The sequence below is a fragment of the Hibiscus syriacus genome, unplaced genomic scaffold (assembly GCF_006381635.1).
Source record: "Hibiscus syriacus cultivar Baekdansim isolate YM2019G1 unplaced genomic scaffold, ASM638163v2 tig00111582_pilon, whole genome shotgun sequence".
NCBI lineage: Eukaryota > Viridiplantae > Streptophyta > Magnoliopsida > Malvales > Malvaceae > Hibiscus > Hibiscus syriacus.
This window is the reverse complement of record NW_024063126.1, coordinates 3,753,566-3,777,896: the sequence shown is the minus strand read 5'-3', so window position 1 is coordinate 3,777,896 and position 24,331 is coordinate 3,753,566. Positions and strand designations below refer to the sequence as shown.

General features: G+C 34.7%; 2 protein-coding genes across 2 annotated transcripts; both read left to right on the top strand.

Moving 5' to 3' along the window:
- The first annotated feature begins 445 nt into the window (after nucleotides 1-445).
- Nucleotides 446-2,620, top strand: LOC120165190 (biosynthetic peptidoglycan transglycosylase-like). The gene is made up of 3 exons (XM_039174765.1): nucleotides 446-939; nucleotides 2,179-2,299; nucleotides 2,536-2,620. The coding sequence occupies exons 1-3, from the start codon at nucleotides 832-834 to the stop codon at nucleotides 2,556-2,558; spliced, it is 252 nt and encodes an 83-aa protein (XP_039030696.1). The 5' UTR covers nucleotides 446-831; the 3' UTR covers nucleotides 2,559-2,620.
- Nucleotides 2,621-7,174: 4,554 nt separating this feature from the next.
- Nucleotides 7,175-9,717, top strand: LOC120165292. The gene is made up of 7 exons (XM_039174847.1): nucleotides 7,175-7,547; nucleotides 7,824-7,845; nucleotides 8,702-8,758; nucleotides 8,845-8,926; nucleotides 9,023-9,118; nucleotides 9,203-9,327; nucleotides 9,423-9,717. Exons 1-7 carry the CDS (start codon nucleotides 7,448-7,450, stop codon nucleotides 9,595-9,597), a joined length of 657 nt encoding a protein of 218 aa, XP_039030778.1. The 5' UTR covers nucleotides 7,175-7,447; the 3' UTR covers nucleotides 9,598-9,717.
- The last annotated feature ends 14,614 nt before the right edge of the window (nucleotides 9,718-24,331 follow it).

The window sequence follows — 24,331 nt, the reverse complement described above, 5'->3', positions numbered from 1 at the left end:
TTGTATTATTAAAAAAATAGATTTTATACATTAAAAAAATAATATTTTTATCTACTAGAGACTACAATATTGATTCATACGTGAGAAAAACCATAAGTGTGAAAACCATGGTTATTGAAGTTAGTTAATTTTTATTTTTTATAATACAATAATAAATATTTTATATCTCAAATAGTGAAAATAGCTTAGATATTATATAAAATTATTAATTGTTATTTAAACATAATTTTAAATAAAAATTATGAAAAATACTTTAAACTTGTATCAAGTTATGTAACAAAATATAAAATAAAATTATATTTAAAATAAAAACTTAAAATTAATAAAAAAAACTGAAAATAAAACAAAAATCAAATTAAAATAAATAGTTAAAATTATGTAACTGTATTTTGCCCGTTGCTTCAATGTTATTATCAGTTGTATTACACAATTAATGGAGAAGGAAAAGAGAAACGAGAAAATGGGGCTGGCAGCAGCTGTTGCTGCTACTCACAAAATGATGATTCACGGCAAAACCCCCAAATTCTCCTCTAAAAACCCACAAAATCTCTTCGGTAAAACCTTGATTTTTTATTCTCCCAACTCTCCGACTCTCTTCAATTCGTTGCTTTGCCTACGAGTCAACTCACTCCACTCAAAGTCCCCGTCCATTCGGACCCCCATTCAAGAACTCCTCCTCCTCCTTGCTTTCTCATTGACCCTTTTGTGTTGCCGTCTTTTGTCCAATGCCCTTTTGTCTGATTTCCCTCTTCGTTGGCAACGCCTTCTCTCGTGAATCTTAAGCTCGGACCAAATTTTATCCAAAACATCTATGGCGAGCCATCGTAGCTTATGAGGATCGTCGCTTCTTTAGGCATTTTGGAATCGAACCAGTTGGGATTGTTCGAGCTGTTTTGTCGCTTTCGGCTTCGTGGGGGTGGTAGCACCATAACTCAGCAGGTTGGGGCTGTTTTCTTAATTGAATCTTTTTTTTATGTACACGACACGTTTGATGTTTTTGCCCAATTAAGTACGTTTTTATTTTTTGTGTTTAGTACTTTCAAATTGTGAGCATTGCTTCATTGAATCCGTTTTTTTGCCTTCTTTCTTGAATTTGGGTTTCTTTACATGTGAATGGCTAAACACGCATTTGACTCTAAGTTAACATTCTCCATCCTTAAAATATTTCATCCCTTTTACATGATTCAAGTATTATATTATGAATTTCTCAAAAAAAAAAAGGAAAAAGAAAAGAAAAGAAAAGAGTATTCTATTCTGAAGTTGAAGTTCGAGTTTTTATGCTAATTTGTTGCTTTGGTAACAAGAGTTTCATTAATTATATAGGTGTTGAGGGACTTATGAAGTGCAGTAGTACAAGTCAGATTGATGATTTTGGAATAAAGAAACTGCAAATTAGGGTAGACTGGAAAGACATCAGTAAACTAGTGGGATTGTTCGTATGGGGTTATTTTTCTCGTCTTTTTTCTGTTCCATTATTTTCAACTTCTGGGTAGCAGAGTATAATTTAAATTAGTCAAAAGTTTGAGTTTTAGTATTAAGTTGTTGCTTTAGTAACAATAGTTTCTTTAGTCATATAGGTGTCATTAATTATGAAGAGAACTAGTCCATGTCAGGTTGATGATTTTGGCTGTATGTAATTCGCTTCGTGCAGATTATTTACTTCAGTAGATATTAATATCACATGGAAATTAGATGCCCATTTTGCCTCCTTTCTTTTTTAATCCTTTTGAACTTTATGTTATTGTTTGTTAGATCGATAGTGTTAGGACCGTCGAAAGTTGCATACACACTGCCAAATGTTGCTCTATAACACACAAATGATGATGTTAACTTTGCCTCCAAGCTTTATAAAATTATTGGAATGTAGTATTCTTCGGATGTGTCAATCAACTAATATGACATTACAACTATAATGTAGAATGGAATTATATCTATTTATTTACTTAGTTTGAGTGACATTTTGATTGTTGATATGATAATTCTCTTTTGCTTATCCTCTTGACTTCATGTTGTTTCCTAAATCCAATCCTTATATATCAACTGGTATTTTGGAATTTGACCATCTTCTACTTTGCAAATACTGGAAAGCTATTTAATTCAACAAACATTTGGAGTTTTTCTTATTATATATCTTCTAATTGTTATGTGTGATGATTCTTCACAACTCTCACCTTGCAGCTTGTGAAGAACACTTTCCTGAAAAATGAGCGCACATTCTCGAGAAAGATCTTGGAGACGGTGCTAGCTCTGGTGTTAGAAAGGACAATGTCAAAGCAAAGAATATTAAGCTCTTATGTTTGTATGGTCAATCACATGTCTCATTTATTTTGATGATTGATGCCTTTTCTCTTTGATGCTCATGCATATGCTTTCTTCTTGCCCAATATTTTTATTGAATGGATTCTGCTATTTCACATTCACTCTCCTGGAATTTCGGAATGATAGATGAAAGCAAAGTAATAGTACTATAGCCCTTTGTTTTGTGATTCAATGATCTTGAAACCTGGAATCTGAAAAGGCCATTGTAAATTATAGATATACTGGGGACATGGTATTAATAGTATTGAATCAACATCAAAATTCTATTTTGGGAAGCATCCATTTCTCCTGAGCTTAGCTGAGTCTACAATGCTTACTGGACTTACCAGCACTCACCACTCAGGTATCATACAAGGTTTTAGACTATCCCTTTCGTAATCATCTTAAATTCTCCGTTTCTAAATCTTGTAACCCCATGAAAGACGAAAAGGGAAAAACGATAAGCTTAAAGTTGGCTTTGTCTTTATAATAGTGGCAAGACCTTCTAGGCCAGAGTTTTGAAAAGGATGGTGCAAGTTGGCTTTCTTGATATTGAGACGACACTATTGGCAGTGGGACAACCCCTTTATCTACATTTTAGTGGGGAAGAACATGCCGATGGACTTTCAGATGAGTTGGTACGACATATCTTCATGTTTTGTCATTCTGTAATGAACATCATTAGCAAATAAATAAAGTCAATCAAAAGATCTTAATGTGAAAGTTTCAAAATCACACTGAGGTGATCTAAAAATGTCAACAGGTCACTTATTTTTGGTTCCAGCTCTCTCACTCACTAACTCACTTATGCGTATTCATCTTAATACATACCATAATCAATCATGATAACATCCACAATCACCATAAACATGAGGCAATCACAATTTAAATCACAACCAATTTTATTCTTAGGGAGTTGGAGAGAAGAACAAGCAGAATGAAGAATGTACAAAATCAACATGGAAAGGTACACGGGGCTAGGAAAAAGAAGGTAAAATACGAGAAGTATGTGAAGTTTCATGTCATTTAGGTATGTTTTCCTTTAGCCTTGCCATATGCATCATATTTGAATGTTTGGTCATTCAATGAGCTTTATAGCTCACACTCATTTTTTAAGATTTTTCAGATCATTACTTTCTGATTTGGGAGCTTCAGAAGCAAGACACTTGGTGGTGATCAAAGCAAGGAAGCATTTGTAAAATTATCTTGAATTTTGATTTGTTTTAAGGCAATATGGGATCCTTAAATCGGGATGTATGTTGAAATATTTCTTCACTTATTTTCTAATGCTCAATAGACCTATAATGTGACTTATAGATACCTTGAATCTTTTGAATAAGTGCATGATATTGATCTTTAACGATGACGTGAATAAGTGTTCATAGTTCCTAAGTTGCCTAGAATGTTCAAATGTAGTTATGTGCCTTAAAAAAGTGTTTGGTGTGCTTAGACAAGTGACATTATGTGTACATAATATGTTAGGCTTATAGGTTTCATGAAATGAACCAAAATGCATGATTTGAATAGGTGAATTGCACTAAAGTGAGCTTAGTATCCACTGTTTGACTTTGGATGCTAAATTCTTACATGATGTGTTAACCGATTTTATGCTGCATGTGAATTCTGATATGTATGAAGTGGTATGAGTGTGTCCAATCATGTATCTAATCACTAAGATCGATTGAATGGAAGTTTGGTGGCTTGTTCCTGTATGTTCATAAGAATTTTATGCATTTTCAGGAAAAATGATCGATCCCTTTTGGAAGTTTAGCTACTATTTTGAAAAGGATCGATCCCCCGTGGAAAGGGATCGATCCCTTAAGGTTTAAAACGTGAAAAAATGGTAAAATTGCATTCATTAAAGGTCATAAGTATTCCTATGTCTTAGTTTAACCCCAAAATGTTAGTGTAAGTTCAAAATGGTCCAGAAATTGAATTACTAAATTAATACTTGGCCTTAACTCAAAATTTGATGAGATCTATTTTTTCACTCTCTAATAAACTAAGTTTTATAATGGGAATGTTAATTGCATATTTTATGTACGTTTGTAGCTTTTGAATCGTTTACATTGTGGTCCATAGACTTGCATGTTCAATTAGGTCCCTGTTTGATTTCCTTTTAAGCTAAAATTTTGCATGTCACTAATTAATGATTAATAATGAATATTTGTCAGTTTCAAAATGGTCCAGAAATTGAATTACTAAATTAATACTTGGCCTTAACTCAAAATTTGATGAGATCTATTTTTTCACTCTCTAATAAACTAAGTTTTATAATGGGAATGTTAATTGCATATTTTATGTACGTTTGTAGCTTTTGAATCGTTTACATTGTGGTCCATAGACTTGCATGTTCAATTAGGTCCCTGTTTGATTTCCTTTTAAGCTAAAATTTTGCATGTCACTAATTAATGATTAATAATGAATATTTGTCAGTTTAAATTAATGTTTTAATTTCTTTTGAATGGTGACGTGTGAAATGACTATTTTACCCCTATATTGTTAGTGACATTTATATTGAGATGCATGATTTTAAAGGTGTCGTGAACTTGATTATGTGATAACTCATTCACTATGTGATAACTCGATGTGTATTGCATGATGAATGTTTATTTTTAATCATTTCTGCTTAGTTTACATTATTAGAGTTTTTGTTCTGTCCAACTTGTCTCAAAATCTAATGTACACTCAGATATCCAGGTCATCCTTCTTGACCGGGTATGGGATGTTATAGCGACAATGTAATGTCATTATCTTTTTGGTAGAAAGTTTATAGTATAACCTAGTGATATCATTCCATATTGTTGCCATAGATTCAACACCAACCAACTGAGGCAAAATATTGGGACTAACCGTTGAAAGGAGCCATGAGGCCAACGAGCTATCTTGCTTGACATAGCCTAGATAGGTTGGATTAACAATCTACTCACCAACTCTGTTAAGTGCCAATTTTTTTGGATCTGGAATGGATCCATCAAGAAAACCTTCAAGTCCAAGCTCTCGAATTGTGAGTATCACTTGTTTCCACAGAAAATAGTTCGAATCAGTCAAACATACATTGATTCTCTTTTAGAAATGCATTTGAATTGGTGTCAACAATTTTCTCGCATCAGGAATTTCTAAAATTACTACTGATTGCACCATGATTGGATCAATATAATTGATACCTAGACTACGATAAAATAACATGAAGAAGATGATTGAATGATGCATACATAGAAAATTTACGATCTAGTGGCGATTAATAGCATGTTAAAGATTCAGAATAGAGACTAAGAGATGGTATCAACAAGATGATAAATGAACAAGAATACTTCAATATATTTTTGTATTTTAAGAACCGTGAAAAATGATCAATCTCTTGAGGTTAAAATCATGTAAAATGGTAAAGTTACATTCACTAAAGACCTTTAGTGTGTCCCCTAAGTCTCGGGATGACCCATAAACCTTCAAATGAATTCAAATTGGTCCAAAACTTGATTTCTTAATTAATACTTTATTTTAAGTCCGAATTATTTGGTATTTTTTCTATCACTCTATAAAGAACATAAGTACATAATTAACCTTTAAATTTGATGTTTACTATTGAAATTCATGTTTTGAATTATTTATGGTTTGGTACCTAAATCGAGCATGTCCAATTGAGTGTCTAATTGAAGTTTGTTTTCTCTAAAATTTAACCATGACTAATTTATATTTGGTAATGACTAATAACTCGATCAATTCTTTAAATTTATTTCAATTTTCTCGTATGTGTTATGGAATGACCCATTTACCTTAGAATCTTTAATTTGTTGATTTGATTACTTTTAAAGGCATGATTGGTTGGTAATTAAATCCGTATGATATTTAGTTTCTCCGTTTCTTGTACGAGAATGATTGTTTGTTTAAACTCATTGTTTGTCACTTAGTAATAACTAGGATTTTGCACGTGTCTAATTTGCTTCCAAGTCTAGTGTGACACTCAGATTATTTGGGTCACTCGTCGTGACAGGGTATAGAATGTTACATTTTGAGTGTAGTTTAAAGACCATATCATCCTTCTTTCAGAAATTAAGGATACATTGAATAAAATAATTAGTCATAAGAAATGTTAATTGCATCATACATCCTCAAATTATGATACTCTTTTTAAATTTATTCATAAACTTTTAAATACTTCAATTTCATCCCTAAAATATGATTATCATTCTAAATTTATCCTCAAACTTTTAAACATTTTATATTCATCCCCAAACTATATCCTTCATTCTAAATTAGTCCTCAAACTTTTTCAACATTTTAATTTCATCCCAAATTATATGTATATACTAATCGCATTCCATTTTAATAAAATCGTTAGGCCAATCTATATTATTATATGTTTGAAAAAAAATAATGTTTAGGTTAAACTATGGTTAAAACTAATTACATATTTGTATGAATTTGGGGATAAAATTGAAAGATTTAAAAGTTTGAAGCCCAATTTAGAATGAGGGTCATAGTTTGAGGATGAAATTGGAATGTTTAGAAGTTTAAGGACTAATTTAGAATGAGTAAAATAGTTTTAGGATAAAATTAAAATATTTAAAAGTTTAGGGACTAATTTAGAATGAGAATCATAGTTTGAGGACATATGATGCAATTAACTCAAAAAATAATTCATTTAGATCCCGTGATTGAAATGTGATTTAACTAATAATAGGTGGTTTACCCATAAAAGAATAGCACAGGATCTCTGAATTAGGAATATTGGTGTGAAGATTGGATGATTCCGTTTAAAACGGTATTCTTTTTCACTTGCACCTCTTGTTTTCCGCCAGTTGCATTTCTCCTATCCCTTGGTTTCTCTTTAATTCCACTCCCAATTTTTTTCTGCATATATAGTCCATCTGCGAACAGACAGCGTTGCTGCATTACCGGTGTGGTTTTCAATTTCTTATCGACGGGATTTGAATAGCGGCCGTAACATTGAGTTCCGGCCGTTGTTTTGCGGTTTTGGTTCGATCTTTCATAACAACCGCAATAAAACAAAATCAAGATCGAAAAGGCGAAAACTCATCCGGGAACGCCGTTTAGATCTCTTTGTACATTGTATTTTCTTTGCAGATATCTTTTAATTTTTTTTGGCTTTTTCGTATTTAGCGTGTGAATTTGAATTCTCGAAACAATGAATATCGCCGAAAGGGGTGAAAAGATGGCTGTCCGTAAGGGCTATATGAATGAATGGCAAACTTCTCTCTTGGACGCCGTCAAAGCAGATTGTGCATGTAAACATTTCAACTCTTTCCTCTATTTTCTCTTTGTTCTTTTTCTGTTTGGTCCCCTAGAAAATAGATGGCAGAGCTAGTAAATGAATGAATTCTTCGTCCTCTGTTTTGAAACAAGCAGGAAATATAATATAGTATCATTCAAGATCATATATTATACATAGGAAATTGTAATTTAGGGATGTTAAAACGATCGTGCATGCTAGATTTGAATCTTAAACTTCTTTTGCTTCTTAAATATATCTGATTGCGTTTTCCTTTTCCTTGAATATGCAGTCTGCATGCTTGCCGCGTGCTGGTGAGTTTTTATGGCCAACATTGATATTCTCTTATTCTATTTCTCATTTTATCCCTTTCCAAGTAATTTTCTACTCTTGATTTATCTTTATGTTTTAGAAAAATTAAATCAATTTATTCGTAAATTTCAACACTATTTATCTTGGGCTACATTTTAAAATGAGATCCTTAAAATATTTTATAATAAGAATTAATTTGTTAAATTTGAATTATGATAGATCTACGATGCTTTTTTTTAATACCAAAATTCATTATAGAAAATAATTAAAGAAACTGTCAAAATTTTCGTTTGGAACTTGGTTTTCCATTTTCCCAAGAATCAAACGGAAAATTTGTTTTCCCTTTAACGAAAATGTCGTTAGAGCTCAAAAGTTGTACATGTAAGGACAGACGTAAAATTTTATGTTGGGGCGAACCTCTAAAATTTTAGAAGGGGACACATTTATAAAATATGAGGCAGGCAAAAATAGATTTTTCAATAGAAATATATAAAAAGATATAAAATATATGATAATTTTAAAATTCTAAGAGGGGACTGCCCCACCGCCCTCTTCAGTCCATTAGATACATAGATTAACCTGAATAACATTCATACGTGGGTCTTCAAATTCAAGGTTCTGGTGACCTGTTACATGATAAACATGGTCCTCGTTGCGTCTGTGATGAATTTGTTTGAATTCATATTTGTCATGATAGGAAATAAATTAATTTGTTCTCATGCTAAAAAAATTAAGTTGAAGCCTGGGCAGATCCATGCATTCTTTAGGGTGAACAATGAAATCAAATATTTCTGAAGCAGCCACTCGTTAAAGTCATGAAATTTAATTTACTCTCTCTTCATGTTTCCTGAAATCAAGCTCCCAGTGTGTTTCATTTGACCTGCGGAAACGAGCACTCCACAATGAAATGTCAAGGTAAAAAGGGCTTTCATGTCATCTAAACATGAAATTAGAACTGAATTTTGGTTTGGGACTGATGCATATGTTAAATATTGTTGTAGGTACGAGTGCTGTGCTGGTTACATGCCTTGCAGCGGTAAGTGTCAAGAAGACAAGTGTCCAGAGTTCTGTCTCTGCTTGGAGGTCATATTTACAACCCTTTTATCATCTCTTTCACGTCTTATGGATTTAAGATGCACAAATTAGCGAGTCTGGTTGTTCCATTTCCATTTGTTTTAGGTCATGCTTTGCCTCGGCAACTCAGTTGCGTCGACTCGCTTCCTTCTTCAAGATGAGTACAATATACAGACCACTGAATGTGACAACTGCCTCATTGTAATCTACTTATGTCTATTCCTAATTGGATTCATTTGGCTTGGATTTTTCATTCTAATGATTATTTATCAACGTAATTTGTAGTCATTTATGATCATTCTTGGACAAATTGCATGCATATGTCGTTTGCTAGCTTCTCTTACCGGAGATGACGAACTTGAGGACTTAGCAGAGTTATTGACCTGCATTTCGGACATGGTTTATTGCACGTGAGACATTCATTGATTCATTCATTTAAATGCACCCTTATAAATGCCTTATTCTGAACTTAATCCATCGTGTTTTGATCTGTTTTCCCCTTCAGGGTCTGCGCTTGTATGCAGACTCAGCACAAGGTTGAAATCGACTACAGGCACGGCATGCCAGGCGGCGGTGCGTCTGCTATGATGATGGTTCCTGAAACGCAGCAGATGTCACGGTTCGACCAGCCAGTGCCTCCGAATATACGACAACCAATTGGAGTTCCACCTGCACAATAACCGCCATACGGCCAATATCCTCCCGGACAATATCCACCTGGACAATTTGGACCTCAACAAGGAAAGTGGCTGCAGGCTCCTCCGCCTTATGGTTATGGATATCCACCGGGATCACCTCCATTCATGCCAGAATTATTAGAGTATGCCCAAAGACCAATCATATGATGATTGTAATTATATATTTTATTTACCGATTTTATTAAATAAAGGCATTGCCCCTATTATTTTTATTCAAAAAAATATGTGTTTAATATAAATTGAAAGATAATAAAATCCATATAATACCTTAATTGTTATTATTAAAAGATTCCTAGTCAAGTATTATTATGAACATGAACAATAATAATACGTTTAAGACTAACATGTTATTGATTGATAACAATGATTTGTCATTGCCATAGAGATGTCAGAATTGATACATGATTATATTGTTAGAGACCAATGTATTGGATTGACCCACTACGAGCATATGTCTTGGATTATTATGTGACAGTTATAACATTGGTCATAGTGATGACTATATGTATGATCCTTAGACTTGAGATCAATGTTATCTCAACATATATTTGTTGTATGTTTTGATGCATGTAGACACCCATTTTTTTTTATTGGGATTAAAATATATATACTATATTATTATTATTATTATTATTATTACTAATATCATTTTATTTATATTTTATGCAGGCCAACAAGTGACAATTATAAGTCCATAATATACACTCACTGCCCACACCGCCAACTCCAATTAGCCTTTGTGTCAACGACAAGATCTTATCATCACCGACAGCTCGGGCCATTTCAATCGAATTCATCAAGTCACATGCACCAAAGTCAAGCAAAATTAATGATTTCACCTAACCCATCAACATCATACCAAACGCAAAGAAAATGCAGATGCATCCAATGAGATTCGGTGAAGATTTCAACAATAAAATCGAAGAGGAATCAAGCAAAGAAGGGGGGAGGGAGGAACATGTGGTGAGAAAAAAAAATTATCAGGGGAAGCGAGAGACAAAGAAAAAAACGAGAAATTTTCACCAACGATAAAACGATAGAGAGGTCTTGGTTTTCAACATAAAAGCAAAGGAGACAAGGAGAATTTTCATTCACCCTTCGAAAAGCCTACAGAAAACCATTGTAGCAAGAATCTCACTTTTGTATTCAAAAAAAAAAAAAAAATCAAAAGCAATAGAAATACAATTTGGGTTCAAGGTATTTTTTTTATTGTTTTCATTTTCCCTTTTTCTCTCTGTGTGCATGTGTGTTTCAAAATAAAAAAAATAATTGAAAAGGGAGGAAAGAGATTTTACCTTAGTGTTGTGAGCTTTAACTGTCGGAGTGATTGTCCTCATCTTTAAGGGACTAGGTGGTCAGTTCTGAAACAGTGAGTCTTGAGTAGATTTTAAAAGGATTCGGATGAGAGGATTAGATTAAAGTAAAATAAAAATATAAAATAAAGAGTGAAATATAGTTTCAATTTAGTTTACCTTATGGTGTTTGGGTCTTTGCTGAAAAAGATGGGAGTCATCGTGGATGAGAGCATCGTCGTTTAAGAAATAGGGAAGGGTTTAACAAGTCTTACCTGGTTAACGTGGTATGTGGTCGGAGCAAGGAACATCCTTCGGAGAAGCTGCCGACGTTGTGAGTGTTAACCTTGAGCTTCTCGGGTATGGGAAGTAGAAGAGAGAGTTGAGATTTCTTTGAAGTTGAAAACAGGTGGGTAGTTTAGTTTAAGTATTAGGTTTAGGCTAAAGTTAGATTTTATATTAAAATATTTGGAATAATTAATTTTTTAGCTCACTTGTACACTTACCTTGGAAATTGATTATTTGTTCATATATATATATTTGTTTAACGTGTCTTAGGAAGAATAGCCATATTTTATTTGTCTAACGTATAGCTTAGTTGGATATATATATATATATTATATATATATATATATATATATATTATTTTATTTGTTTAACGTATAGCTTAGTTGGATATATATATTAAATTATTGGAGTATATTATATTTAATTAGCCCATGCATGAATTTTAATATATTTTTTTATATTAGATGCATATTTGTATTTACTTTATATTCTTTATATCATTTATTTAATAAGTATAGTGGTCCATTACTTCATATATGTACATGTATGATAGTATGTATATATGATTAATTAATAAATTCATATAGTACCTTACATATTTGTGTATCCTAGATCGAATTAAATCTTTATATTTTAATATTGAGTATTAGTTATGGTTCAAAAGTTTAAAACTTATTTATGGTAATCTATATAATATATAGTTATATAATAAATGCTATAATTTTTTGTATTAGAATGTCATGGTAATTTTCATGAGTTAAATAATCATTTATTTTATTTAATTATATAATTTTTGTATTAGAATGTCATGGTAATTTTCATGAGTTAAATAATCATTTGTTTTATTTAGTTAATTTTTGTATGATATCTTCATGTGCATAACTCGACATTATTACATGTTTTAGTCATTGTTTTAATTTGGTTTAATTGCAATTTAGACTCCAAGTTTTTGATTTGTTGCATTTTAGTTCTTATAAGTTTAACTACTTATTTTATTTTTTTTAAGTTATTAATCTGAAGTAAATTAATTAAATTCCAATAAAAGGATCATATTTTAACTTGATATTTGATTCAGGATTTTCACCATTTACGACAACGTGTAAGTGACACAGTACCAATTTTGGGCGCTGTGGGGGTGCTAATCTTTCCTCACGTGTAACCGACTCCCGAACCCGTTTTAATCGAATCTTTGGTAAACGTAGACCAACTTTTGTCTTAAAAATTATTTTTCTAAAAATTATTTTTAAAAGACGTTTTTAGGTATTCGACCTACCTAACCCAAAGGTTGATGGCGACTCTTTTTAATTCTTTTCAATTTATTTCAAATTACTCCAAAATCACCCATTTTCCAAAATAAAAAGTTGTAACTTGTTTTTAAAACAATTAAACGATTGTCCCTACCGAAAAACGGTTACGACAGCTTGGCGACTCCGCTGGGAAAATTTATTTTTTAGAGAGTCAGTATGTAAGTCGCTTACACATTGTCGTTTGGTAGAAATTATTAGTTCGAGTCTTTAGTTAAATTATGATCCTTTTGTTGAAGTTTTTAATTGCTTCATTTTATTATCGTCTTACTAACATTTTTATCTTTGTTTTCAAATTTGTCCAAAGTTTTGTTGAATGGTGTCATTTTCCTTTTGAGTCAAAGGGTTGAATGTTCCTCCTCACATACGTCACGAGCATTTGCATAACATAAGCTCTATACCCGAGCTCCGAACCTTTCTAAGTGGGGGCGAAAGTGACGCCTTCGTGAGAATTTATTCTATGTGCAGGCCTAGCAAGTAACCTTCGGGATTCATATACCTTATGTTTTTGTGAGAATTTATTCTCCTCATAGACATAAGGGAATGTATCCTCTTGAATTGAACTCAATCCGTTTAAGCCTATAATGGGTGAGGATTGAGGGTTTGGCAGCCCAAGGGGGCACTAACATCAAGGATAATTCGAGTACCTTTTTCTGTTAGAAACGGAACCACGCATATAGTGAACCGTAGAACGATCACCTTAGGTATAGATATATCGAACCTATGTCTGTCAGTAGGTACCCAAAATAGGTGTACACAAAGGAGGAGCGTTTCTAAACCTTTTTCTTTTTGCTTTAAATATTGTTTAATAACAGCATGCGAACTAGATACCATGTGGTTAGGATTAATTTATTGAAAAATCATTGTGGGTATATAACATGTTTGGGTAGATATCATGACGGGGTAGGTGTTATATTCATCTTTAAATGACATTTTTATTTGTATCAATTTTCTTACTTGTACTAATTCATTTTTATTTTTTTGTGTTTTTTTGTTATCTGCATTGCATCATTCAAGATTAAGGGTGTTGATCTTCAGTTAATTGTTAAATTGGAAAGCTTTCAATAATGGACGAAAAGTATTTAAATCAAGTAGTTCAAAACTCTGAGGTTCGACAGTGGGCTGAAGCATTGCAAAGATTGGAAGGGGACAATTTGCCAGCTGATCACGTGTCAGATTTAGTGGGTTATGCTTCCGTTTCTCTTAAAAGAAATGACATCCAGGACTTACGAGACATTTGGGAAAATGGGAGTCGAGTAAGAAGCGACAGTTTTACCAGTGTTATGGGGATATTTCCTATCTTCTATATGTTGATATAGATGATGAGTTGATCTGAGCCTTGATTCAATTTTGGAATCCAGGGTACAACTGTTTCACTTTCAATAAAGAAGACATGGTTCCTACCATCGAAGAATATATTGCCTTGTTGCGCATAGAGGATGCTCAAGAGAATTTGATTTATTCCAAGTCCATCAAAACTCAACCCTTCAGAATCAAATTAGCTAAAGTAATTACTATAGTCTGGATCTAGCCACTTCTCTAGAAAATTGAAAAAATTTCATATCATCGGTTTAGTTCAGTTACTCGCCTTTGAGAGAATTTCTAGAGAAAGATTGGCCAAAAGGAGTCACTAAAGACATGTGGATAGATGCCCTTAAGAATATGCAAGACAAGGATATCGTTTGGGCGCCCCTTGGCAAATACAAAGTGAGTTCCTCTATAAGTGCGGTGACTATAATTGGGTGATGTTGCTCGGTTTATGGGGAGAAATTGGGTACACACCACTTTTGGTTATGAGGCAATATGGTCGCCATCAATTTATCCCAGTCACTGCTGGACTGCACTCATCTGAGTTTGTATTCTACGGAAACAATTATAAGAAAAACATCTCGGATGCAGTTAGAGGATGGAAGAAGACTTTCTGTACTAGAGCCGATGCAACCAAGGTAATATTGACGCCAAATTATGAGGAATGGAGGTCTATAAGAAAGAATGAAAATATTCCTCTACCTGACCAAAGTAAGAATATAACTATGGAGGAACGAATTCAGATAGTTCCATCGGAGATAGAGATCTTAAGAGAAGAATTCGAAACTGAGAAAGAAGGTTGGTCGAAAGAGCTGGAAAAGATTCGACAAGACAAATTCATACTGAGTATTGATGTTGACTTTCATGCCACACAATTTGTAATGCTAAGAAAGAAAAAAGAAAAAGTAGATTCGGAGTTGAAAAATCTGAAGAAGGGTTACTGCAAGCTGCAAAAATCTATGATAACAGTTGGGTCAAGTAGAGTATCAACCCAGTTAACCAAAAAGTTAAACGCAGAGAAACATCGAAATAGAGATTTGAAGGAAAAAACGATTGTCTACTTAAGAGCTTGGAGAAAGGGAAAGAAAAAATAGAAGAGCTTGAGCTTGATAAGAGGGAGCGGATCATAAGATATAAGGCCGAGAGTCGCAAAGCTATGGAAGAACTAAAAAGGGAGAAAGATCGAGTCAAAGAGCTAGAAGTTGAGAAGACCATCACGTTCAGGGGATTTTATGGTCTTCTCAACTGAAATAAATAATATGCTTGTCGAACTTGATATTAGAGGATAAAAAATTGAAGAATTCGATATTAAAAGAAAGAGGCGGGAACTAGAAAAGAAACACTTCAATACTAGGCTCGAAGCAAGACAAGAGATAATCAACAACTGGATAAAAAGGTGTGGAGACAAAAATGTACAAATACAGAGTCTTAATCGAAGGATGCAAGAAACAAAAATGAGACTTGAAGAGGATTTGGCTCAATATAGGGCTAAAATCACAGAATTCAGTGATTATATCCTGCAACTCAAAGAATCCTTATTCCGAGGACCGAGTAACCTTCGAGAAAGTTATGAAGAGAATGCCTTACTGCGAAGTCAAATTCGAAGCCTGGAAAGTCACTGCAGAGTTGTCAAGTACGAATCACTGAACTAGAAGGAAATCTCCAAAGAACTATTGAACAATGGCAAACATCGAATGATTTCTATGAAGAACAGAGTGTAGATAGAAGCAACATAGTAGTCGAGGCTATAATACAAATGAGTGAAGTTGCCAGATACATTGGGGAATTAACTATCAAAGCAAAGGTCATCGAGCATCACATCAATCCGATTTCTGAGTTTGGGAAGAAGATGTCTTGGTTAATTAAAGAAGTTTTCAAACTTAATCGGAGGGCTAGACCGTATCTGTAGAAGTGAACTATTGTGTAATAAAAACTTTGTGTTCCAATGGAAGTTGTTCTATGATAATTAACTTTTGAGATCAATACCTTTTGCATACATTCATTCTGCATTGCATTTATTTTAAATATTTTGCATTAAGACATGTATTTATTCATTAAAACCCCAAACATAATGTAAAATATAATTTTCAATCATTGTAGTTATTCTGGAATTCCACTCACACTCGTACGGTACTCGAAATACAACTAAGAAAATGGAAGCAAGAATGATCCAACTTGAACAAGAACAAAAACAAGCTCAAGAAGAAATGAGAGAGAGATTAAATAAGATGGAAGCAGAGATAACAAATTCGCAAACCGGTTTACTATAAAGAATTGAAGAAATGTTTAAGAAACATGCTATAGGTAGAAGGATCGCAGATGACCAACTAACATCATCCGAGCAAGATCTATCGCATCCTCCAGGGTTTGGATCAGGAGCATCACATCCTGCGGGGCTTACTTCTGACCTCCAGCACCCACCAGGGTTTACACCAGAATCTGGTCCTCCTCCTGGTTTCACACTTATACACATCTCTGCTCACCCTTCGGTACCTCAAGAAGCACGACCTCATGTATATGTCAGCAATGAGAATCAGCAGCACCATATGGGATCTGCATTCCCAAATAATTTTCAGCCTGTTACTGAACGCTTAACTCCAGATCTAAATGAGTTAGCCAAAAAGGAAAAAGCCAATGAACAATTAACTCAACAGTTGAAGAAATTGGAAGAAATGGTAAAATCAGTATAAATGATTGAACCGTTCTATAGGTCTGACGCTAAAGAGTTGAGCTTGGTCCCAGACTTTATCATCCCTATGAAATTCAAGGTTTCTGAATTCAAAAAATATAATGGAACCACTTGCCCTTCATCTCATATTACCATGTTTTGCCGGAGGATGGCTGGTCATATGAATGATGAAAAGTTGTTGATTCACTATTTTCAAGACAGTTTAACAGGTTCTGCCGCCAAGTGGTATAACCAATTAACTAGGGCTCACATCAAATCATGGAAAGACTTGGGAAAAGCATTCCTATAATAGTACCGACATTTACATATATGGTTCTTGATCGGTGGACTCTTCAGAATATGGAAAAAAAAAGCAATGAGACTTTCCGACAATATGCCCAAAGGTGGCGTGATGTTGTTGCACAGGTCCAACCCCCTTTACTCGAAAAAGAAGCTACTATAATTTTTGTCAACACTTTGAAAGCTCCATACTTGGGGCATTTACTTGGAAATGCCACCAAAAATTTTGCTGATTTGATCATCTCTGGTGAGCTCATCGAAAATGCTATAAAAAGTGGCAAGATTGAAGTAGCTGAAGGGTCTAGCTCCAAAAAACCTGTATACCGGAAAAAGGAGAATGAAGTTGCAAGTGCCTACCACAAGAATACTACAAATAGTGTCACAATAACCCAATCAAGGGCGGAGATGAATGACATGAACACCGCCAGAAATAATTTCAGGGGACCTCGAAGGAGAGAGAAAATGTATCCTTTACACCACTACCCCTACCCTATTCAGAGATATACGCCTCATTATTAAAAGCAGATGTGGTACGCCCCTACCGTTTGACTCCTCTTCAACCACCGTACCCTCATTGGTATGACGCAAATGCACATTGTGATTTCCATGATGGAATTGCTGGCCATTCTATTGAGAATTGTTTTGCCTTCAAAAAGATAGTGCAAAATCTGATTAACACAGGAGGATTACAGTTTGACTCACTAGATGTATCAACATACCCACTACCGAATCATGGAGGTAAAGGGGTAAATGCAATCCAGGAGGAGAATAGGAGGAAGGCAAAGAACGTTCATGAAATTAAATCTCCCTTTAGTTGGGTATTCCAACAACTCTGTCAGGCTGGCATGATTCGACAAGATCCTAAGCCAAAGACCAATGAGTGTGGACACTATTGCGAATATCACCAAGAAGAAGGACATGAAATTCAGCTTTGCCCTGAATTCAGGGGGTTATTACAAAGATTGATGGATAATAAGGAGGTAGAGTTCTTTGAGGAAGATAAGGAAAAAAAGAAGAGTCTTCACGACAGAAAATTCTGAGCCCGTTCACAGAACAAGTAAGCCAGTGGTCATTACTGTGAAACCATCAGTAATGAATTTTGGGTCGTCAACACCAAAAGTTGTAATCACAGCTCCTTCACCATTCCCATTTAAAGACACCCACACGGTGCCTTGGAACTACACTGCCAATGTTTCATTAATAAGGGAATCTGGTTCGCTAGATAAAATAAAGGTAGTTGAAGGTGAAGCACTAGGAGGCAACTTGATGACTGAAATAGTGAATGAAGTTGGTCACTTCACAAGAAGTGGGAGGTGCTATTCTCCCGAGATATCGAAAGAAGTAGACAAAGTGAAAGCAAAGGAAAAGTTGTGTGGTACTGCAGAAGATATTCAACGATGAACCCCCACCAATGATCAATGAGCCGGTAACAGAAACACAAGCTCAAGAATTCTTGAAGTTTCTAAAACATAGTGAGTATAGTGTAGTTGAGCAGTTACACAAGCAACAAGCACGAATTTCGATTATGGATTTGTTAATAAATTCAGAGGTACATCGGAATGCTTTACTGAGAGTGCTCAATCAAACGTTTGTGCCTGAGGATATACCAGTGAACAAGTTGGATCGAATTGTAGGGCACATAGCTACTGATAACTACATAACTTTCACTGATGATGAAATTCCTGATGGTGGAATGGGATCGGTAAAAGCCCTCAATATCATAACTCACTGTCATGGTCATGTCTTACCAGGTGTTTTGATTGATAATGGGTATGCACTTAATGTTATGCCTATGGCCACATTACGAAGGTTACCGGTGGACAACTCACATATGAGGGCCTACCAAAACATTGTCAGAGCCTTTGATGGAACTCAGCGGGATGTGCTTGGAAAGATAGAGGTACCATTGTTGATTGGACCAACTATCTACAATATTGATTTTGTGGTGATGGTCATCACCCTTCATATAATTGCTTTCTTGGGAGGCCATGGATTCATTTTGCAGGGGCAGTCCCTTTGTCCTTACACCAAAAATTGAAAGTAGTGTCAGATGGTCAGTTGATCAGTATTGGGGCAGAGGAAGAAATTATTGCTTCTGTGACGACTGACGCCCCATATATTGAGACGAATGAGAATGCTCTAGAGTGTTCCTTTAGAGCCTTAGAATTTGTCAATGCTACTTTTGTTGCTGAAGGAAATAAGATTCCTTGCCCACGCTTATTTAATTGTACTAAGATGATTGTGTGAGAGACTCTAGGAAAAGGAGCCAAGATAGGAAGGGGTCTTGGTAGATGCCTGCAAGGGGCTTTATATCCCAAATTTGCCATGATGAAGAGCGATCGCTTTGGGCTGGGATTTAAACCTGATTTTCAGCAAAGAAAGAAAGAAATGAAAAAGAGAGGTGAAATAAGAAGTGCTAGACTGAAAGGAGAGGACATTCCATGGGAGCATATGTCTTTTCCTCCCCTGATGAGCTCTTTCAAGTTTGGAGGAGTGTTTGATAAAGAGCAATAGTTAGCCAGAGCAATTGACGAAGAAGAGAATATGAAAAACAGAAACTTGTTCAATGAAGCTATGGAGGGTTTGGTCATTAACATGATAACTGGGGATGATAAAGCATGAAGATATTTGGCTGGAATCCGTCCTTGCTTCCCAGGGGAAACACTAAAAAATTGGACTACAGAGGATCTCTCTGTAGTTTTTAAGATTAATTCAGAGTAATACCCAACACTAATCATTATACTTGTACCCACAAGTATTAAGGAATTTTCATAAGGGCAACTATGTTTACTCTACTTGCTTTCAATAAAAGACAGTCTTTTGTTTCTTAAATGACCATCGTTATTTTACATTTTCATTCTTTATTCTTTATTCTTTACATTCATTTCATAAATTTCGGTCTCCTTCCAAATATATATTCGATTCAATTTTTCCCTTTGCAGGTGTCACCATATCAATAGCATGAATGTTTCTGAATTTAATACTGAGATAAACTTTGAGCAGCCCATATGTCTTGAAGAAATCAATGAGTGTCAGGATGAGGTAGAATGTGATGTTCCTAACGAACTATTAAGACTGGTAGAAAATGAGGACAAACAGATTTTACCTCACCAGGAAGAAACTGAGGTTATAAACTTGGGAACTAATGATGATAAGAGAGAAGTGAAAATCGGCAGCACACTTTCTGCTGAGATAAGGCAAGACTTGATAGATCTTCTTCTAGAATTCAAGGACATCTTTTCATGGTCTTACCAAGATATGCCAGGGCTGAGTACAAATATAGTAGTGCACAAGCTTCCGATAAAGCCTGAGTGTAAGCCAGTTCAGCAAAAGCTCATAAGAGTAAAGCCAGAAATGTTGTTAAAAATTAAAGAGGAAGTGATGAAACAGATTGATGCAGGGTTTCTTCAAGTGGCAAAGTATCCAGAATGGGTTGCCAACATAGTCCCTGTACCAAAGAAAAATGGTAAAGTTCGCATGTGTGTGGATTACAAAGATCTTAATAAAGCAAGCCCGAAGGATAATTTTCCATTGCCACATATAGATACTTTAGTGGATAACACTACTGGTCATTCGTGGTTTTCTTTTATGGATGGTTTCTCGGGGTATAACCAAATAAAAATGAACATTGAAGACATGGAAAAAACCACATTTGTGACTATGTGGGGCATATTTTGCTATAAAGTGATGCCATTTGGTTTGAAAAATGCTGGTTCAACTTACCAAAGAGCTATGGTGACTCTTTTCCATGACACGATGCACAAAGAAATTGAAGTGTATGTGGATGACATGATTGCCAAGTCCAGGACTGAAGGTGAACATATTTAAAACTTGAGGAATCTTTTCCAAAGGTTGAGGAAATATCAATTGAAACTCAATCCAACTAAATGCACATTCGGGGTAACGTCAGGGAAACTCTTGGGTTTTGTGGTTAGTCAAAAAGGAATTAAGATTGATCCAGATAAAGTAAAGTCCATTCAAGATCTTCCACTGCCTTGTACACAGAAAGAAGTTCGAGGATTCTTAGGAAGGTTAAATTATATATCTCGATTCATTTCACAATTAACTGAAAAATGTGACCCAGTTTTAAAATTGCTTCGAAAGAACAACCCTGAAGTTTGGAATGACGAGTTCCAAAAGGCTTTGGAGATAATCAAGGGATATTTGTCTAATACTCCAATTCTGTTGTCACCAGTCCCTGGTAAACCATTGATCCTTTATCTAACGGTCTTTGAAAATTCGATTGGGTTTTAATTGGGGAAACATGACGAATTTGGAAAGAAAGAGAGAGCTATCTATTATCTAAGCAAAAAGTTCACTGATTGTGAGATTCGATACCCGCCAATTCAAAAGCTATGTTGTGCTTTGGTGTGGGCTACTCGAAGGCTTAGGCAATACATGTTATACCATACTACTTGGTTAATATCTAAGCTTGACCCTTTGAAATATTTAATGGAATCACCGGCTTTAACTGGTAGATTGGCTAGATGGCATATGTTGTTATCAGAATTTGACATTGTATATGTGAACCAAAAAGCAATCAAAGGGAGTGTCATAACAGATTTCCTTGCAAGTCGTGCCTCAGATGATTATGAGTCCTTAAACTTTAAGTTTCCAGATGAGGATCTGATATGCATCACAACCAAGGAGGAAACAATTTCAGATGATAAATCCTGGAGGTTGTATTTTAATGGGGCATCTAATGCTTTAGGATAAGGAATTGGAGCAGTACTGATTTCCTCGGAAAATGTGTATTATCCTTTTACAAGAAGATTGGAGTTCTTTTGCACCAACAATTTGGCAGAGTATGAGGCTTGTGCTATGGGGTTAAGAGTAGCTGTAGAAAGAAAAATCAAAGTGCTCCAAGTATATGGAGACTCCTCATTAGTGGTGTATCAATTGCGAGGAGAATGAGAGACAAAGGATCCAAAGTTAGTGGAATACCGAAGATTGATCCTTGAATTGGTAAAAGAATTTGAAGATGTTACTTTCAATTATATCCCTCGAGAAGATAATCAAATGGAAGATGCTTTGGCGACACTTGCTGCAATGTTCCAAGTAAATAGAAGAGCTGACATGATGCCAATTAAAATGCAAATGTATAAAACCCCGGCACACTTTTATAATATCGAAGAAGAGGAAGATGGTCATCCATGGTATTATGACATTTTGCAATACATCAAGCATCAAGCTTACCCACAAGGTGTGTCTGAGATCGATAAAAAGACAATAAGAAGAATGGCTGCCGGATATGTATTAGATGGGGAAGTTTTGTAGAAAAAAGGTAGTGATCAAGTTTTGATGAGATGTGTGGATGCCCGAGAAGCAAAAAGTATACTTGAAGAAGTACATGAAGGGATATGTGGAACACATGCGAATGGGCTTTCTATGGCCAGTAAGATCATGAGATATGGATACTATTGAGCCACTATGCATTCAGATTGTGTTGATTATGCACGAAAATGTCACAAATGTCAAATCTATGGAGATAAGATCCATACATCTCCATCACCTTTGCACGTGATGAATTCACCATGGCTGTTTTCTATGTGGGGCATGGATGTGATTGGGGTAATTACACCAAAGGTTTCAATTGGACATCATTTCATATTTGTGGCAACTGATTACTTTACTAAGTGGGTTGAGGCTGCCTCGTATGCAAATATCACGATATCTACAGTTTGCAAATTCATAAAGAAAGAGATAATTTGTCGGTATGGATTGCCAGAAAGAATTGTCACAGATAATGCCACTAATTTGAATAACAAGATGCTGGTAGAACTTTGTACTCAGTTCAAGATAAAACTTTCTAATTCAGTGACCTACCATCCAATGATGAATGAAGCAGTGGAAGCAGCAAATAAAAATATTAAAAGGATCATCACAAAGACCATTGATACTTACAGAGATTGGCATGATAAATTACCTTTTGCCTTGTATGCATATTGAACTACAATGCGAACTTCGACAGGGGCAACACCTTTCTCTCTAGTATATAGGATGGAGGCAGTCTTTCCAGTGGAAGTAGAAATCCCATCACTTCGAATTTTGAAAGAGGTAAAGTTGGATGAAGTTGAATGGGTTCAGGCTCGGTTTGACCAATTGAATCTCATTGAAGAAAAGAGATTAAAAGCTATTTTCCATGGTTAGATGTATCAGAAACGGATGATGAGAGCTCATGATAAGAAAGTTCATCCAAGAGAATTTCGAGAAGGTAATCTAGTGCTAAAAAAGATCCTGCCAATTCATAAAGATTTCCGAGGAAAATGGATGCCTAATTGGGAAGGTCCATATGTTGTCAATAAGGCCTTCTTTGGGGGAGCATTGATCTTGGCAGAGATGAATGGAGAAAAATTAAGAAATCCAGTAAACTCAGACTATGTCAAGAAGTACTATGCTTGAAGAAAAAAAAGGAACAAATAAAAAGATGAAAAAATGAAAAAAGGAAAAAAGGAAAAAAAATTAAAAAAAGAAATGAAAAAATGAAAATAGAAAAAGGAGGGTTTGAGATGAAAATCCGCAAAGGACATCTTGAAACCAAAGGAAGACTTTGAGTTGAAAACCTGAAAAGGCAGCTCAAAGTCATTTTGAGATCAAGCATCAGGCAACTAAATCCTCTTGAGGGTCTGATATTTTGAGAGAAGCTTCACATCTATAAACATTTTGTCAATCCTTGGAGTCCTCCAAACAGAAGCTCAACTCAATAGTTATATCAAGAGGATTGATTCAGGAACATTCGTGCTAGTGATTCATAGGGACATCTGAATTGTGGTTTTAAATTTCCACTATTTATGTGATTGCCATAACTTTGTAAATTCAATTTCTTATGAATTCAAAGTTTGTTATTCCGATTCCCAATTTTATTCATTCTTCTAATAAGTAGATTGACATGACATTAAAAAAATAAAAGATTTTTGGTATTACTCTGAATTAATACTTCCATATCAGAGATTCTAACCCTAATGATCGAAAAGATTAGGGTATGACATGGCCAAAGAAAATGCATGTGAGTTGAGAAAAGAAAGCACATTGAAAACACTGATATTTTGATACGCTGGCAAAGATGGGCAGTTCAAAAGGAAACAGAAAAGGATTTGCATGGGAACAAGAGAAATGAGAATTTGTATAAAATAGCCCAAGCAAAATGTGGAGTGCAAATGAAAGGACAAATGACACATTTAAAATAAAGATTTGCAGGACCACAAAGTTCATAATATTAAAATGACATCATGCATACATCAGTAAACATCTATAAATAGGAGCATGCTCATTCATTCATATTCATTGAAATGCTTTGAATGTTTTAAGATTCACCACAGAAGGAGGTGAACCAACATTTCCAATGGAGAGTTCATAATGAGAAGAACTCATCCGATAGAAGGAGAAGAAGCTCATAATGAGAAGAACTTGTTCCTTTCAAGTCCATCACAGAAAGAGATGGATCAACATTTTCAGTGAAGAGTTCATACCAAAAAATGTGGAGTGCAAATGAAAGGACAAATGACACATTTAAAATAAAGATTTGCAGGACCACAAGTTCATAATATTAAATGACA